Source organism: Telmatherina bonti, assembly GCF_933228915.1.
Source record: "Telmatherina bonti genome assembly, chromosome: 11".
NCBI classification, from domain to species: domain Eukaryota; kingdom Metazoa; phylum Chordata; class Actinopteri; order Atheriniformes; family Telmatherinidae; genus Telmatherina; species Telmatherina bonti.
The window spans coordinates 3649231-3668434 of record NC_136629.1 but is presented as its reverse complement, the minus strand read 5'-3'; the positions used below and the strand labels follow the sequence as shown (position 1 = coordinate 3668434).

General features: G+C 53.1%; 1 protein-coding gene across 3 annotated transcripts in view; it reads right to left on the bottom strand.

The window, feature by feature from the left end:
- The window catches only part of vps8 (VPS8 subunit of CORVET complex), a 74274-nt gene that overhangs the window by 27303 nt on the left and 27767 nt on the right, over positions 1-19204 (bottom strand). For all 3 annotated transcript variants that reach the window (XR_013771508.1, XM_079249450.1, XM_079249451.1), the window contains exons 12-13: positions 5507-5558; positions 3624-3666 (exon numbers count right to left, since the gene is read on the bottom strand). Coding sequence is in view for 2 of the 3 variants with exons in the window: in XM_079249450.1 (XP_079105576.1) it covers positions 3624-3666; positions 5507-5558 (95 nt within the window). In the remaining variant the exon portion in view is untranslated. The remainder of the gene's footprint in view (positions 1-3623; positions 3667-5506; positions 5559-19204) is intronic.

The window sequence follows — 19204 nt, the reverse complement described above, 5'->3', positions numbered from 1 at the left end:
ACTGCTCTGATTCTCAGACCTGCCTGTACGTCTCTCTAGCTCGACCTGGACGGACCTCTCTGTTCTTTTCACACGGCGCTGTAAACGGCAGCGTGTCTGCGAAGGCCAACACGTCGTCTGAACATAAAGCTTAAAACATGATCAGATGATTAGTTGTGCAAATCCACAAGCAAACACAGAGGATCCGTTCTGCTTCAGGCCTGGTTGTCCACCGTTCCTCTCCGGGAACTGTCGGATACTGGCCCCACGCTGCCAGGACGCTGTCCGACCGACCCGCCCCACGCTGCCAGGACGCTGTCCGACCGACCCGCCCCACGCTGCCAGGACGCTGTCCGACCGACCCGCCCCACGCTGCCAAGACGCTGTCCGACCGACCCGCCCCACGCTGCCAAGACGCTGTCCGACCGACCCGCCCCACGCTGCCAGGACGCTGTCCGACCGACCCGCCCCACGCTGCCAGGACGCTGTCCGACCGACCCGCCCCACGCTGCCAGGACGCTGTCCGACCGACCCGCCCCACGCTGCCAGGACGCTGTCCGACCGACCCGCCCCACGCTGCCAGGACGCTGTCCGACCGACCCGCCCCACGCTGCCAGGACGCTGTCCGACCGACCCGCCCCACGCTGCCAAGTCGCTGTCCGACCGACCCGCCCCACGCTGCCAAGTCGCTGTCCGACCGACCCGCCCCACGCTGCCAAGTCGCTGTCCGACCGACCCGCCCCACGCTGCCAAGTCGCTGTCCGACCGACCCGCCCCACGCTGCCAGGACGCTGTCCGACCGACCCGCCCCACGCTGCCAGGACGCTGTCCGACCGACCCGCCCCACGCTGCCAAGACGCTGTCCGACCGACCCGCCCCACGCTGCCAAGACGCTGTCCGACCGACCCGCCCCACGCTGCCAGGACGCTGTCCGACCGACCCGCCCCACGCTGCCAGGACGCTGTCCGACCGACCCGCCCCACGCTGCCAGGACGCTGTCCGACCGACCCGCCCCACGCTGCCAGGACGCTGTCCGACCGACCCGCCCCACGCTGCCAAGTCGCTGTCCGACCGACCCGCCCCACGCTGCCAAGTCGCTGTCCGACCGACCCGCCCCACGCTGCCAGGACGCTGTCCGACCGACGCGCCCCACGCTGCCAGGACGCTGTCCGACCGACCCGCCCCACACTGCCAAGACGCTGTCCGACCGACCCGCCCCACGCTGCCAGGACGTTGTCCGACCGACGCGCCCCACGCTGCCAAGACGCTGTCCGACCGACGCGCCCCACGCTGCCAAGACGCTGTCCGACCGACCCGCCCCACGCTGCCAAGACGCTGTCCGACCAACCCGCCCCACGCTGCCAGGACGTTGTCCGACCGACCCGCCCCACGCTGCCAAGACGCTGTCCGACCGACCCGCCCCACGCTGCCAAGACGCTGTCCGACCGACCCGCCCCACGCTGCCAGGACGCTGTCCGACCGACCCGCCCCACGCTGCCAGGACGCTGTCCGACCGACCCGCCCCACGCTGCCAGGACGTTGTCCGACCGACGCGCCCCACGCTGCCAGGACGCTGTCCGACCGACCCGCCCCACGCTGCCAAGTTGCTGTCTGACCGACCCGCCCCACGCTGCCAAGTCGCTGTCCGACCGACCCGCCCCACGCTGCCAGGACGTTGTCCGACCGACCCGCCCCACGCTGCCAGGACGCTGTCCGACCGACCCGCCCCACGCTGCCAAGTCGCTGTCCGACCGACCCGCCCCACGCTGCCAGGACGCTGTCCGACCGACCCGCCCCACGCTGCCAGGACGCTGTCCGACCGACCCGCCCCACGCTGCCAAGTCGCTGTCCGACCGACCCGCCCCACGCTGCCAAGTCGCTGTCTGACCGACCCGCCCCACGCTGCCAAGTCGCTGTCCGACCGACCCGCCCCACGCTGCCAGGACGCTGTCCGACCGACCCGCCCCACGCTGCCAGGACGCTGTCCGACCGACCCGCCCCACACTGCCAAGACGCTGTCCGACCGACCCGCCCCACGCTGCCAGGACGTTGTCCGACCGACGCGCCCCACGCTGCCAAGACGCTGTCCGACCGACGCGCCCCACGCTGCCAAGACGCTGTCCGACCGACCCGCCCCACGCTGCCAGGACGTTGTCCGACCGACCCGCCCCACGCTGCCAAGACGCTGTCCGACCGACCCGCCCCACGCTGCCAAGACGCTGTCCGACCGACCCGCCCCACGCTGCCAGGACGCTGTCCGACCGACCCGCCCCACGCTGCCAGGACGTTGTCCGACCGACGCGCCCCACGCTGCCAGGACGCTGTCCGACCGACCCGCCCCACGCTGCCAAGTTGCTGTCTGACCGACCCGCCCCACGCTGCCAAGTCGCTGTCCGACCGACCCGCCCCACGCTGCCAGGACGTTGTCCGACCGACCCGCCCCACGCTGCCAGGACGCTGTCCGACCGACCCGCCCCACGCTGCCAAGTCGCTGTCCGACCGACCCGCCCCACGCTGCCAGGACGCTGTCCGACCGACCCGCCCCACGCTGCCAGGACGCTGTCCGACCGACCCGCCCCACGCTGCCAAGTCGCTGTCCGACCGACCCGCCCCACGCTGCCAAGTCGCTGTCTGACCGACCCGCCCCACGCTGCCAAGTCGCTGTCCGACCGACCCGCCCCACGCTGCCAGGACGCTGTCCGACCGACCCGCCCCACGCTGCCAAGTCGCTGTCCGACCGACCCGCCCCACGCTGCCAGGACGCTGTCCGACCGACCCGCCCCACGCTGCCAAGACGCTGTCCGACCGACCCGCCCCACGCTGCCAGGACGTTGTCCGACCGATGCGCCCCACGCTGCCAAGACGCTGTCCGACCGATGCGCCCCACGCTGCCAAGACGCTGTCCGACCGACCCGCCCCACGCTGCCAAGACGCTGTCCGACCGACCCGCCCCACGCTGCCAGGACGTTGTCCGACCGACCCGCCCCACGCTGCCAGGACGCTGTCCGACCGACCCGCCCCACGCTGCCAAGACGCTGTCCGACCGATGCGCCCCACGCTGCCAGGACGTTGTCCGACCGACCCGCCCCACGCTGCCAGGACGCTGTCCGACCGACCCGCCCCACGCTGCCAAGTCGCTGTCCGACCGACCCGCCCCACGCTGCCAGGACGCTGTCCGACCGACCCGCCCCACGCTGCCAGGACGCTGTCCGACCGACCCGCCCCACGCTGCCAAGTCGCTGTCCGACCGACCCGCCCCACGCTGCCAAGTCGCTGTCTGACCGACCCGCCCCACGCTGCCAAGTCGCTGTCCGACCGACCCGCCCCACGCTGCCAGGACGCTGTCCGACCGACCCGCCCCACGCTGCCAAGTCGCTGTCCGACCGACCCGCCCCACGCTGCCAGGACGCTGTCCGACCGACCCGCCCCACGCTGCCAAGACGCTGTCCGACCGACCCGCCCCACGCTGCCAAGACGCTGTCCGACCGCTCCGTACCATTGTCAGAGTTCCCTCACCATGATGTTGATCCCCCCCCCCCCCAAACTCTTCTCAACCCCGCACGGCACGGATTACATCAGAGACATGGAGGTGTACCTGATCCAGAGGATGACCTGAGGGACATATCACCATCTTTGGGATTTACCTGATGTACACCAGCAGTTTGTTCCCCATCACCACCACGTCATCTGGAGAAGGGAAAGAAGACAGAAACGGACTGTAATGTGGACAGTTTGGCTGTGAAAGACGCTTCTCTGGACAACGCTAGCGCTGTTCTACACCAGCTGCTGCTGAAGTTAATAAATCACCACCTAAGCAGCACCTGCGCAGTGAGCCGTCCTCTAAAGACGAGATGGACAGCTTCTGTTACGGCCAGCTCTGTCCCCGCACACGAGCTGTTGTTCTAATGAACTATCCCAACGGCCACTTCAGGCAACACGTGAGTCCGACATTCACAGACACTCCTCTTCCAGGGTTCCACAATTAAGGTTAAAAAATGCAAATATTGCAGCTTCCAGCAGAAACGTGGTAATTCTGCAAGCGGGAACATTTTAGACGGCGATCCGGAGGAACTGGAGACGGCGACCCGGACGAGGCGGAGACCCGGACGAGGCGGAGACCCGGACGAGGCGGAGACGGGGATCCGGACGAAGCAGAGACCCGGACGAGGCGGAGACGAGGACCCGGACGAGGCGGAGACCCGGACGAGGCGGAGACGAGGACCCGGACGAGGTGGAGACCCGGACGAGGCGGAGACCCGGACGAGGCGGAGACGAGGACCCGGACGAGGCGGAGACGAGGACCCGGACGAGGCGGAGACGGGGATCCGGACGAGGCGGAGACCCGGACGAGGCGGAGACGGGGATCCGGACGAAGCGGAGACCCGGACGAGACGGAGACCCGGACGAGACGGAGACGGGGATCCGGACGAAGCGGAGACGGAGACCCGGACGAGGCGGAGACGAGGACCCGGACGAGGTGGAGACGAGGACCCGGACGAGGCGGAGACCCGGACGAGGCGGAGACGAGGACCCGGACGAGGCGGAGACCCGGACGAGGCGGAGACCCGGACGAGGCGGAGACGAGGACCCGGACGAGACGGAGACCCGGACGAGACGGAGACGGGGATCCGGACGAAGCGGAGACCCGGACGAGACGGAGACGGGGATCCGGACGAAGCGGAGACGGAGACCCGGACGAGGCGGAGACCCGGACGAGACGGAGACCCGGACGAGACGGAGACGGGGATCCGGACGAAGCGGAGACGGAGACCCGGACGAGGCGGAGACCCGGACGAGACGGAGACGGGGATCCGGACGAAGCGGAGACGGAGACCCGGACGAGGCGGAGACCCGGACGAGACGGAGACGGGGATCCGGACGAAGCGGAGACGGAGACCCGGATGAGGCGGAGACCCGGACGAGACGGAGACCCGGACGAGACGGAGACGGGGATCCGGACGAAGCGGAGACGGAGACCCGGACGAAGCGGAGACGGGGATCCGGACGAGGCGGAGACCCGGACAAAGCGGAGATGGGGATCCGGACGAAGCGGAGACCTGGACGAAGCGGAGATGGGGATCCGGACGAAGCGGAGATGGGGATCCGGACGAGGCGGAGACCCGGACGAGACGGAGACGGGGATCCGGACGAAGCGGAGACGGGGATCCGGACGAAGCGGAGACGGGGATCCGGACGAGGCGGAGACCCGGACAAAGCGGAGATGGGGATCCGGACGAAGCGGAGACCTGGACGAAGCGGAGATGGGGATCCGGACGAAGCGGAGATGGGGATCCGGACGAGGCGGAGACCCGGACGAGACGGAGACGGGGATCCGGACGAAGCGGAGACGGGGATCCGGACGAAGCGGAGACGGGGATCCGGACGAAGCGGAGATGCTGCTGGAGGATCGGTAATCCTGTTTATTTCTTTGTTTCTTTACAAAGGTGAGCCTGTCAGAAGTTCGATGAGAGCTTAAACGTTTTAACTGACTGCATTAATTAGGATTAATAAACAGTGTTCCCTTCACCTGTTAGGCTCCGCCCCTCTTTAACTTTAGGACCAATCACTGCAAAGAGTTTCTGAAACAAAGAAAACAGAAGAGAAACTTAGCAGACTAGATCTAGACCAGATCCAGACCAAAGTCCAGACCAGATCTAGACCAGAGTCCAGACCAAAGTCCAGACCAGATCTAGACCAGAGTCCAGACCAAAGTCCAGACCAGATCTAGACCAGATCCAGACCAAAGTCCAGACCAGATCCAGACCAAAGTCCAGACCAGATCAGATCCAGGCCAGAGTCCAAACCAGATCCAAACTAGAGTCCAGAGTCCAGAGCAGATCTAGACCAGATCCAGACTAGAGTCCAGAGTCCAGGCCAAAGACACATCATGTAACCGTGGCCATTTTGTCCCGTCGCTGTTTTCCTGACGGACTGCAAGCGAAAGCATCGCTGCCTTGTAACATCAGCAGATATTCCCTCCATGTGAAAGTCTGTGTAATTTCTTCTAGTACATTAAATCACATCCAAAGTGTGCCACGGTTCATGATTCTGACATGACAAGCTTTCTGTGTCATTTTCTACCCATTTTAAAACAAATCCTTCCCAACGTTTCCACTAAAGTTGAGCTTATTACGAGGGAGAAATGATTGGTCTGTTCTTTAGAAAAACATGCCACATGTCCTAAAGACAGAAGGAAACCAGACTTTTTGGATCGTTATTGATGAAATCTTCAGCCAGGTGTTGTGAAATAACTTTAGATGAACAAGAGGGTGTGTTGTAGGGTGATGTCAGTGAGAAAGAAGCGTTTCCATGGCGACGTTATGGACAGCCAGTTGAGCAGGTCATGTGTGGGTATCCCCTCACAGTTTCTGTTGGGTACATGTCCTGCAGAGTGTACAGTCTAACCTGCAGACTCTGTGGAAAAGACGGGAGATGCCTGTTGACCGTTTGCCGTTATTCTGTGCTGTTTTCAACAATCACACAATGTTGCACAAAAAATAGCTTTGAAACGCTTTTCTGTTCCCACAAAAGTCTCAAGGAAGGTGATTATCTCTCACCTGGAAGCTGGCTATCTGGACAATATTGTGCTGATGTTTTCATTTCAACCATTTCACATGAGGGACGCAGAGTAAAGAGGACATGAAAAATGTAGGAAATGGTGAAAAGCTTGATGCTCATTTGAGAAGACTGAAACAATACGGTGCGTTCTGAAAACACCTTCCGGTCCGTATTCAGGACACAAGTTCTCCGTAGAGATCTCAGGCTTCCAGCCTCTTTTCAAGCACACCCTGAATCTGACACTCGGTACATTCCCATCTGGATCGTCCTCCAGACTCGGCCTTATCGGATACTCGGTCCGGTCGGGGACTCGGCCTTATCGGACACTCGGTCCGATCGGGGACTCGGCCTTATCGGACACTCGGTCCGATCGGGGACTCGGCCTTATCGGACACTCGGTCCGGTCGGGGACTCGGCCTTATCGGACACTCGGTCCGGTCGGGGACTCGGCCTTATCGGACACTCGGTCCGGTCGGGGACTCGGCCTTATCGGACACTCGGTCCGATCGGGGACTCGGCCTTATCGGACACTCGGTCCGGTCGGGGACTCGGCCTTATCGGACACTCGGTCCGGTCGGGGACTCGGCCTTATCGGACACTCGGTCCGGTCGGGGACTCGGCCTTATCGGACACTCGGTCCGGTCGGGGACTTGGTCCGGTTGGGGACTCGGTCCGGTCGGGGACTCGGCCTTATCGGGGACTCGGTCCGGTCGGGGACTTGGCCTTATCGGGAACTCGGTCCGGTCGGGGACTCGGCCTTATCGGACACTCGGTCCGGTCGGGGACTCGGTCCGGTCGGGGACTCGGCCTTATCGGGGACTCGGTCCGGTCGGGGACTCGGCCTTATCGGGGACTCGGTCCGGTCGGGGACTCGGCCTTATCGGGGACTCGGTCCGGTCGGGGACTCGGCCTTATCGGACACTCGGTCCGGTCGGGGACTCGGCCTTATCGGGGACTCGGTCCGGTCGGGGACTCGGCCTTATCGGGAACTCGGTCCGGTCGGGGACTCGGCCTTATCGGGAACTCGGTCCGGTCGGGGACTCGGCCTTATCGGACACTCGGTCCGGTTGGGGACTCGGCCTTATCGGACACTCGGTCCGGTCGGGGACTCGGCCTTATCGGACACTCGGTCCGGTCGGGGACTCAGTCCGGTCGGGGACTCGGCCTTATCGGGAACTCGGTCCGGTCGGGGACTCGGCCTTATCGGGAACTCGGTCCGGTCGGGGACTCGGCCTTATCGGACACTCGGTCCGGTCGGGGACTCGGCCTTATCGGACACTCGGTCCGGTCGGGGACTCAGTCCGGTCGGGGACTCGGCCTTATCGGACACTCGGTCCGGTCGGGGACTCGGCCTTATCGGACACTCGGTCCGGTCGGGGACTCGGCCTTATCGGGAACTCGGTCCGGTCGGGGACTCAGTAAAGTTTAAACAGGTCATGAAAAATAAGCACCCTTGTGAACTAACAGGTGTTTTGACATCTTTTATGATTGATAGGATTGTTATTTTAGTTTTATGAAGATACTGACATTTTCCTTTAGAATCTACACTTCAGGGTGATTATGTCAAAATGAATTAAGTAAGATGGAGTCACATCGGACCAAAGAAGAAGATGGCTGCACACTAGAGGGGCTCCTTAAACCACTGATTAATATTAGAAACTTGGAGACATACATTTAAAACTGTAGTTGTAACCTCTTCACCGTTTCTGATTTTTCAGAGATCCTACTGGCATAGTGGTGCTGCTCACCTGGTGTTCATGGGAGATGCTTCCCACCTGCAGCCGTTCAGCTCAGTCTACTTAAGAGCCAGGCTGCAGTCCAGCCGTTGCCTGATTGTTATTTATCCAGCTGAAGGGTACCAATCAGAAGTCAGAATTGACTTCTTAATGCTCCATCTTCTGCACTGCCACCACCTGTGTTTTTAGGTGACACCTCCAAGGACTTTGGACTCAATAAACAAAGCTGTTGCTGCTTTTCGTTTCAGCTTTCTGCTCCGTTCCTGGTTCCTGCCTGACTATCTCCAAACCTGAACAGGCTATTCATCTACTGGTGGAAGAACAGAGCTTAAGTAGACATATAGAGACCAGTTCATACTAAGGAAAGGGTATACACATTTGGTACTAAATGCCATGAAACATACTCAAGAATAGATTTTCTTTTTGATATCAAATACTTTAGTAGAGTCAGGAATAGGTTGTGAGATTGGTCCAATTGCCATCCGTAATTGTGCCACGGTGGAGTTGCAAATAGATTTGAACACAGACAATCATTCAGGAGGGGATGCTGGAGGCTAAACACTGTGCTGTTGCAAGATAAAAAAAGATTGGTGAAGAATTATTAAACAACCTCAAATTCCTTTTCTTTTTTGAGTCTTCTCCAGCATTGAAGCAGCAGGATGATAATCTGGATGCTGTTCTGCTGAGCAAATTTACTTTGCCAGAAGGAGCTTTATAGATATGATTCTCTTGATATTCTGGATTCTTAATTTATTTTTCTATTTATCTTGCACAATTGTTTGTATTACAAAGTCTGTATTGCTGGACCAGACCGGAGAGGACAGAGAGAGAACCGAAAAGACAAAACACTTCATAGAGAGAGAAAAGAGAGAAACATGTAAACGTATGCATATGCATCTACACACACCTATATATATGTATGTATGTACACACACACACACACACACACACACACACACACACACACACACACGCCGTTCACAGATGCATGTTCCCCCTGCAGGAGGACAAAGCCAAAAACTGTCAGGAGAACCTAAAACTCACAAGTTAAATCAGACACACAGAGAGAAAACCAGCTGCTGTTAGTGAATAAACCTGCAGACGACTCAATGACTGTGTCACATGCAGAACATGCAGAGTGGAACGTGTTCAGAGAAGAGTGATCATACCACTGTGGCCCCACCCACACAAGACAAGAGGCCAGGAGAACCCTGAGACCAAGGCAGCCGGCAGCCACCCCCAAGCACAAACCCCAACCACTCCGCTTCAGAGCCAGTCATGCACCCACCCAGGAGGCAGCGCGGGGCCCCCAGCCAGAGTCCCCCGCAGTCTGGGGGAACAGACCCCGATGGGCCCGGACAGGCAAAGGCCAGCCCCCCACACCAACAGAGAGCCCGGACCTCCCATACTGCCACTGAGCGACAGCCAGTCTAGACCCAGGTCTGCGGACAGCACTCTTTCCCTACCTGACCTCCCACCTGATTATCTCTAACTCACAAATTTCTCTAGAGTTGACTAGGTACAGATACCAAAGGCTGCGTAAATTAAAATATAAGTTTCATGATATTTATAATAAAAAGGCTGAGCATTCCTCATTTAGGCTTAGGACAAAATTTTTATAAAGGCGGCAAATATTGGAAAACTATTAGCAAGACAATTAAAACAACAATATAACTTGACCAACATACCAATGATTAAAAAGCGGAACCAGGGGGTAACATCCTCAAAAGAAATAAATTCAGTTTCATCAAGAAATGTAGACCTCTACAGACACACATAAGGAAGAAGAGATGAAAAGTTACCTGGTAGCTCTACAATTACCAGTGCTCACCAAGGAACAAATAACTCAACTGGATGCGCCTACAACAGAAGGAGGAGTTAAAAGTGGCTATTCAACCCATGAGTCACGGGAAGTCATCTGGGGCCTCATTGATCAAACTGTGCGTAGCAACGCTGACTACAGTTCAATTCAATTCAATTCAATTCAATTCAACTCAACTTTATTTATATAGCGTCAAATCACGGCAATGCCATCTCAAGACGCTTTACAGACAGAGGGGAAAACATAATGAAGGCCAATTCATAACAGCCTATATAAGGAAACCAACAGATTGAGTTGAGTCCAACTCAATCTCCCATCCTGAGCAAGCACACTGGCGACAGTGGGAAGGAAAAAACTCCCTTTTAACAGGAAGGAAACCTCCGGCAGAACCCGGCTCAGGACAGGCAGCCATCTGCCTCTGCTGTGTGGGGGGAAGAGGACAGAAAGACAACAGACAACAGGAACTGCTACTCCCGGCCAGGGAGACCTGCTGAGACAGGATACATACATGTTAATGATGCAACGCTGTTATTGTGTGTGTGTGTGTGTGTGTGTGGGGGGGGGGGGGGGGGGGGGGGGGTAAAAGAGAGAGAGAAAGAAGCTCAGTGTATCAGGAAATGTCCCTCAGCAGTCTAAACCTATAGCAGCATAACTAAGGGATGCTAACCATCCCTAGCTATAGGACTTATCAAAAACATAAGTCTTCAGCCTAGTCTTAAAGGTGGGGAGGGTGTCTGCTTCCCTAACACTAACTGGGAGCTTATTCCATAAGAGAGGGGCCTTTGATTTGATCTCTAATAGTATCAATTTTATTCCTGAAAAAATACATGAAATCATCACAGCTAAGTGAGAAAGGAATACATGGCTCCACAGCGCTCCGGCTCCTAGTAAGCCTAGCTACAGTGCTGAAAAGAAACCGAGGGTTGTTTTCCTCTATCAATGATGAATAATAAGCTGTTCTTGCCGTACGTAAGGCTTTTTTGTATACAATTAAACTTTCTTTCCAGGTTATCCAGGTTCGGAGATAAAGGGCAGCCTTGGCGGAGTCCAACCCTCACCGGAAACTAATCCGACTTACTACCGGCAATGCGGACCAAGCTCTGACACCTGTCGTACAGGGACCAGACAGCTCGCACAAGGGGGTCCGGTACCCCATACTCCCGGAGTACCCCCCACAGGAGCCCCCGGGGGACACGGTCGAACTCCTTCTCCAGGTCCACAAAACACATGTAGACTGGTTGGGCAAACTCCCATGCCCCCTCCAGGACCCCAAAGAGGGTATAGAGCTGGTCCACTGTTCCGCGACCAGGACGAAAACCACACTGCTCCTCCTCAATCCGGGATTCGTCTATCCGGCGGACCCTCCTCTCCAGGACCCCTGAATAGACCTTACCAGGGAGGCTGAGGAGTGTGATTCCCTTGTAATTGGAACACACCCTCCGGTCCCCCTTCTTAAAAGGGGGACCACCACCCCAGTCTGCCAGTCCAGCAGTACTGTCCCCGATGTCCACGCGATGCTGCAGAGGCGTGTCAGCCAGGACAGTCCCACAGCATCCAGAGCCTTAAGGAACTCCGGGCGGATCTCATCCACCCCCGGGGCCTTGCCGCCAAGGAGCTTTTTGACCACCTCAGCGACTTCAGCCCCAGAGATAGGAGAGTCCACCCCTGAGTCCACCAGTGTTGGTAGGATTGAGGAGGTCTTCGAAGTATTTCTTCCACCGACCCACAACGTCCCGAGTTGAGGTCAGCAGCTCCCCATCTCCACTGTACAAGGTGTTGATGGAGCACTGCTTCCCCCTCCGGAAGTCTTTCTCCATTGCCTTGCCGAACTCCTCCTATGTCCGAGTTTTTGTCTTGGCGACAGCTGAAGCCGCATGCCGCTTAGCCTGTCGGTACCCATCAGCTGCCTCCAGAGTCCCACTGGCCAAGACGGCCCGATAGGACTCCTTCTTCAGCTTGACAGCATGCCTCACTGCTGGTGTCCACCAACGAGTCCTGGGATTACCGCCACGACAGGCACCAACGACCTTACAGCCACAGCTCCGGCCGGCCGCCTCAGCAATAGAGGCACGGAACACAGTCCATTCAGACTCAATGTCCCCCGCCTCACTCGGGACATGGTTGAAGCTCTGCTGAAGGTGGGAGTTGAAGCTCGCTCTGACGGGGGACTCAGCCAGGCGTTCCCAGCAGACCCTCACAACACGTTTGGGCCTGCCAGATCTGACCGGCTTCCTCCCCCACCATCTGAGCCAACTCACCACCAGGTGGTGATCAGTTGAAGCTCCGCCCCCCTCTTCACCCGAGTGTCCAAGGCATGTGGCCGCAGGTCCGACGATTCGACTACAAAGTCTATCATCAAATTGCGGCCCAGGGAATCCTGATGCCAGGTGTACATATGGACACTCTTATGTTGGAACATGGTGTTCGTTATGGACAATCCATGACGAGCACAGAAGTCCAATAACAAAACACCATTTGGGTTCAGAGGGGGGGGACCATGCCTCCCAATCACTCCCCTCCAGGTCTCACTGTCATTGCCCACGTGAGCATTGAAGTCCCCCAGCAGAACAATGGAGTCCCAAGAAGGAGCACTCTCCAACACTCCAGCACTCTCTCAATGGACACCAGAAAATATATTGTGACATGCCATAAAAATATCGGGATATTACTAAAAGGTCATATCGCCCAGCCCTATATCCAACCATCACGTCATGTTCTGTATCTGCAGGTGGAGGAAACACCTGAGCAGCCTGATGATGGGCTGTTGTGATGGCAACCACCTCATTTTACCTGCAGGTCTTCATGTAGAGCTTTATTCGTATGGCAGCTTCTGTACGACTTATTCACTGTGTGATGTGGCTTTTATAACATGTAGAACTGCTTCGTTTCAGAACATTTTACTGCTGGACGTTTTACGTGCTGGAGGAACAATATCAATACGCTTTTTCTCTTTTTCTGCAGATGCTGTTAATGTCCAACATTCTGGGCGGAGGTTTACATTTAATTTTGAACAAATGTCTTAAATTTCACACCATTTGGTTTTATTTTCTGCCTTTGGTGTAGCTGTTTCCAGTTTCTCCAGATGTGGTTACGCCAGGGTCAGAGTTGGCGTGGAGGTCGGGACGTTTTACCGCCAAGTAGTGTTTTGATAAATCCCAAAAGCTGACTATAATTGGCATATGCTGGGTTTTGTGTGACAGCTTCATAAATGAGGCCCCTGGTTTGGATGATTTCCCATTTGAAAAGAAATATATTGATATTTTGTCACCAGTTTTGCATAGTTTATTTAGAAGTGCTGAAAACTGGCATTTTACCAAAAACATTTAATGACGCACTAATAACTGTTATCCCTAAAAAAAAGATAGGGATATATCAGACCCAGCAAACTAAAGACCAGTCAGTCTTTTGGGAGTAGACTAAGGTTTTAGCCATCCACCTAGATAAGGTATTACCAGAGATCATTAATGGTGATCAGGTGGGTTTTGTGAAGAATAGACATTCAGGAGACAATACGAGACGCCCTTGAGAGGCTCGGGTTCGGGCCTGGCTTCCACAAGTAGGTGACGACATTTTATTCGAGTCTAAGAGCTGCAGTCTTGACAAACTGGTTAGTTTCAGCCTTTTTTCAGTTATCTCGGGGAATGTGTCAGGGATGCCCCTATCTCCATTGTTCTTTACCATACTTTTGGAACCTTTGGCACTGGCTATTACAGCAAATAAAGAAATCAAGGCTGTTCAGATTGGGGGGTAGGTGAAGATCAGAGCTGTTCAGATTTGGGGGGTAGGTAACATAAGTTGTTTTTGTATGCTGATGACATATTAGCAGTATTTATTTTTCTGCACTGCTCACGTGTCGAGTCATATCCTAGGTTGTTGGGTTAGACCTCTTCAAATTTGACCTTTTTCAACATATACAAACTGATTTTTTTTCCCATTTTCCAAGGTCTAAATAAACTAAATATATCAGTTACTTTGATCTTGGACCTTGGCTATGCCTGCCTAATGAGCCATGTGCAAAAGGTCAAATTTGAAGAGGTCTACTGTTGGGTTATAAAAAAAAAACACGAACAAAACAGAAGGGATGCTGCTGTCGGTGTCATGCCATTCTAGATACATAATTACATTAGATTTTAAATGGTGTCCTGCGGGTATTAAGTATTATTGGGCCCGAGCTTAGAGAATACAATGCTTTCAAATGTGAAACCTCTCCATCAGAACATTAAAACAAATCTAGATAAGTGGGGAAAATTGTACCCTATAGTATGGGGCAAAATTCATGTGATTACAATGGTGGTGGTGACCACACAATTCTGTTATGTTTCCATGATGCTACCTGTAAAAACAATTTGAGAAGATGATAAAAGAAGAAGCCAGAAGTTAACATAAAAAAGATGAGGGCTTCTAAGGACAATGGGCCTTCCAAATGGGAGACTCTAAAACTAGGCACTTGAAATGTCCAGACTGGCAAACCATTGGACTAACATGGATTGTAACTTGAGCTGGATCAAGATTGAGAGGAAATTGTTGAGCCTTTTTACTGTATGGGGTGTCATCCCCCAAGTAACCTTGCACCTGTTTGCGGTACAACTCGAAAACATGAGTGGGGAAAAAAAAACATATTGGAGGGAGTGGCTTGTCAAGGGTATACACAAGATAAGTAACCTTATTTCAGAAGAAGTTTTTTTTGTCCTTTGCTCATTCAAATCATTCAAAAATATGGTTTGGAGTTGAAGACTCATTTTGGAAGTACCTACAAATAAGGAACTGTATTACAAAGGCAAAAATTATGCATGACACTTGTGCTGTGATTGGGTTTGTAGATCACCGGGGGCAACACAAAAAGCAGCCGCTTTCTACAAACTGTTCAACGGTCCTAACCAAATTTGACCTACTCTCAACTCACTCTGCTGAACGTATGCTCTTGAAAAACAAAACTCGGTTCTATGTTCATGGAGATAAACCTGATAAGCTACTAGCTCATCAGCTCCGAGGCTCTAAAGCGAAGCTGGGCATCCCTGAGATTCGGTTACCTGATGGTTGCACAACCTTCGATCACTCACAAATTAATAACGCGTTCAGAGACTATTACTCCCAACTTTACAACTCAGAGTTCCAAACTGGCCAAGATACAATTATTGAGTTTTTAAACAATTTGGATGTCCCTACATTAGCCTCAGATATTAGGAAAACACTTGATGATCCCATTTCTACCACAGAAATCCCTCTTGCCATATCCTCGATGAGGTCAGGAAAATGCCTGGGCTCCGACGGGTTCCCGATAGAATTTTTAAAAATATTTTCCCCACTACTCTCTCCGCAGCTATCTCTGGTCCTCTCTGACTCTTTCAGATCAGGATCCCTTCCCAAATCTTTCTTTGAGGCATGTATTACCCTCATCGCTAAGAAAGGGAAAGACCCTCTAGACCGTGCTTCATACAGACCTATTTCCCTCCTAGACTCAGATGCTAAAATCCTAGCAAAGGTCCTAGCTCTTAGGTTGGAGAAGGCTCTCCCTACAATAATCTCACTGGACCAAACAGGTTTCATAAAGAATAGGCACTCGTACTTTAACACTCGTCAGCTGTTTGACATCATTTACACCTCCCCCGAGTCGGTCCCTGAATGCGTTGTTTCACTTGACGCTGAAGAGGCCTTTGACCATGTTGAGTTTAGCTTTCTCTTTGCTGTTCTTGATAAATTTGGCTTCGGTCCCAACTTCTCCTCATGGATTAAACTAATGTACTTGCACCCTATTGCATTAATTCGGACCAATCGCCAGCAATCGAAACCTTTCAGTCTACATAGAGGAACCCGTCAGGGATGCCCTTTAAGCCCTATGCTCTTTAACCTAACCATTGAACCACTTGCTGCAGCCTTCAGAAGCTGTACAGACATTCCGGGTATCTGGAGAAACAGTACAGAACACAAAGTCTCCCTCTATGCGGACGACCTTCTCCTCTTCATTTCAAACCCTCACACCTCACTGTCTGCCGCATTATCGCTGCTCAGTCAGTTTGGAAAGCTGTCAGGTTATAAACTAAACCTGGACAAAAGCGAACTTTTCCCCATCAACAACAAAGCTTGCTCAGAGGATTACACAAATCTACCTTTCAGAGTTGTAGAGAATAAATTTACGTACCTGGGGATATCAGTCACAAGAAAACACAGAGACCTATTCAAAGAAAATTATTCTCCTTTATTAAATCAGTGTAAACAAACACTGGCACAGTGGTCACCTTTATCTTTGTCTCTTGTAGGGCGTATTAACTCCATTAAGATGAACATCTTGCCCAAATTTTTATATCTCTTCCAGGTCTTGCCTACGTCTATACCCATTTCTTTTTTTAATCAGCTTGACTCAACTCTCTCGTCTTTCATTTGGCAGGGTAAGCGTCCCCGTGTCGGCAAAACCCACCTGCAAAAAACTCAGGCTAGTGGTGGTTTTGCCCTCCCAAATTTCTGTCTCTACTACTGGGCCGCAAATTTACGCTGCTTGGCATCCTGGTCTTTTTACGCCAACCGTTCAAACCGTCCTGACTGGGAAGAGATGGAACTACACCAGGACAGATCAACCTCCACTCTTGCCGTTCTTTGCTCCCCACTTCCTCTCCCCATCACGTCTATCGTCAACCCAGTGGTTATACATTCTTTAAGAATATGGGCACAGTTCAGGGCACACTTTAGTCTATGTGATTTCTCCCTTTTAAGCCCAGTGGCTCCCTCACTGACTCTGGTTTTTTGGAATGGCACAAGAAGGGCATCACTACTTTCAAAGATCTGTTTATAGACAAGACACTGGCCTCATTTGACCAGTTAAGTAACGTTTTTGGACTTCTAAAATCTTTTTTTTTTGAAGATATCTACAAGTTAGGCACTATTTGCACTCTTTTAAGCCCGGCCTTGTCACTCTTCCGGACCAAACCATCATTGAAACAGTTCTCTCTCTAAACCTGTCCCAGAAAAGGCCGATATCAGTCCTCTACAACCTCCTCTCAAATCTAAAACCACCTCCAGAGACCCAGATCAGAGCTGCATGGGAGGAGGAACTAGGCATGTCCCTGTCACATAAAACTTGGAATTTAACATTTAAACGGATCAATTCATCCTCTCTCTGATGCACTTATCCTCAATAAAACATCACACACTGTCTTTCGCTTCTCTTGTGGCTCGACGCTGTGTTCTACTCAAATGGCGGGACACTGTCCCACCAACACATCAGCAATGGCTGGTGGATCTGATGTCCTGTTTGAAGCTTGAAAAGATTAGATGCTCACTACAGCACCAGAGCAGGAAGTTTCAGGAGACGTGGGGACCCTTTTAAATACTTTCCATAAGACATGGGACAAAGTATTATTTCACAAGTCTTACATTCATTTACTGACTCATGCCTCCAAACTGACTCTGACCGAGTAGGGAAACAGGGTTCTGGGTGTTCATTTTCCTCTTTTTTTCTATTTTATCACTAATATTATCTTTTTTTTTAATTCTTTTTTTTAAAAATGTATTTTATTTTATTTATTTATTTTTGTGTGCTGTTGTTTTGTTAGGTCTCACTCAATCCTTACCCCTTCATTGTACTGTACCTATGGTTCCTGCATCTGCCTACCTCCTGTGGGCCGGTGTAAATGTTTTGAAGTTTTTCTCTTTTCTTTTTTTCTTAGTGTATGTTTGTTAAGAAAGAAAATCTTAATAAAAAAAAGATCTTGAGTAAAAAAAGAAAACTGTTCAACGGTCCTGAAAAGGATATATATGTGAAAGTCTGATAATTACATGGCAGAGAGACATGAATGAGGTTATCAGTAAAGAAAAGAGGAATAGGAGACTGTCACATGCCAATTAATATATAAGGGAAGCGAAAGGCAAATTCCATCAATATAAATTAATACATAGGCAGTATTTCACTGCCTCTAAACTCCACAGAATGGGGATCCTGCCTAATAATGTAAGTTGGAGGTGCTGCTCTAATGCAGGGACATTTATACATGCTATACAGGAACTTGGGAAAGTTGATCCCTTCTGGCAGAGGGTACTGGACAACATTGGGAAGTGGACAGGCTTCCCCATATCCCCGTGATTATGTTTAGTAATGGACCAGTCTGTATTGCCGGGTATATCGGCGGTTATTAAAGTGGGGATGGGCTGCACGGTGGGATAGTGGTTAGCACTATGGCCTCACGGCAAGAAGGTTGCTGGTTCGAGGGGGGATGTTCTCCCCGTGTATGCGTGGGTTCTCTCTGGGTTCTCTGGCTTCCTCCCACCATCCAAAGACATGATGTTGGGTTAACTGGTTACTCTAAATTCCCCGAAGGAGTGAGTGGTTGTTTGTCTCTGTGTGGCCCAACGATGAACTGGCGAACTGCTGACTCCATTCATTTTTTCACTCTGGTTTTTCCCCTCAAGACAGGAAGTGAGTGGTCTTTTTAACCTGCACTAAAGACAGAATCATAAACACTATGCGTTGGCAGACCTGTCTGTTTCTTACAGTTTAAGAACTTTTCAATACCATTTAGGTTTCAAATAGTGTTTGTTGGAGGGTATGAAAGAGGGACTCAGTGGGGAAAGAGAAAACACTGTTGTAATAGCAACATTTACAATCAGGCTGGAATGATGCACACTGTCTCGTGTTTTACATATCATGCTGTGCCTCATGCTGGAAGAAGGTGCATCCATGACGTCACTTGTTTCCTTTCCAAAAACTAAATCTAGACATTTTCTCCCCTCTGAATCATAACGGGTCAGAAGGAAGTCATTCCTCCATGTTTAGATGGAAGACAGGTTCACACAGCTCTGCACTTCATACTACGAACTTGCTACTTTTTAATGAATAAATCCGGAAATATTCCAGGGTCATAGGAACATGATGAGTGGTTTGGGGCTGGAAGGAGTCATGGATCTACACAACACTTAGGCTGTGGGTGAAGAGACAGCATCTCTTTCTCTGTGAGCATCCTCTCAAAAGGGTGAGGGCAGAGTAGCTGCGGGTGTCAGGCTGATAGACATATATACCTTTATTATGTCTATGGTCAGGCTAAAACTAGGGAGCTGCTGGCCAACTGCAGCAGTAGAGCATCAGCTGAGCTGCTGGTTGATGTCCATTCGTGGGAAGTTT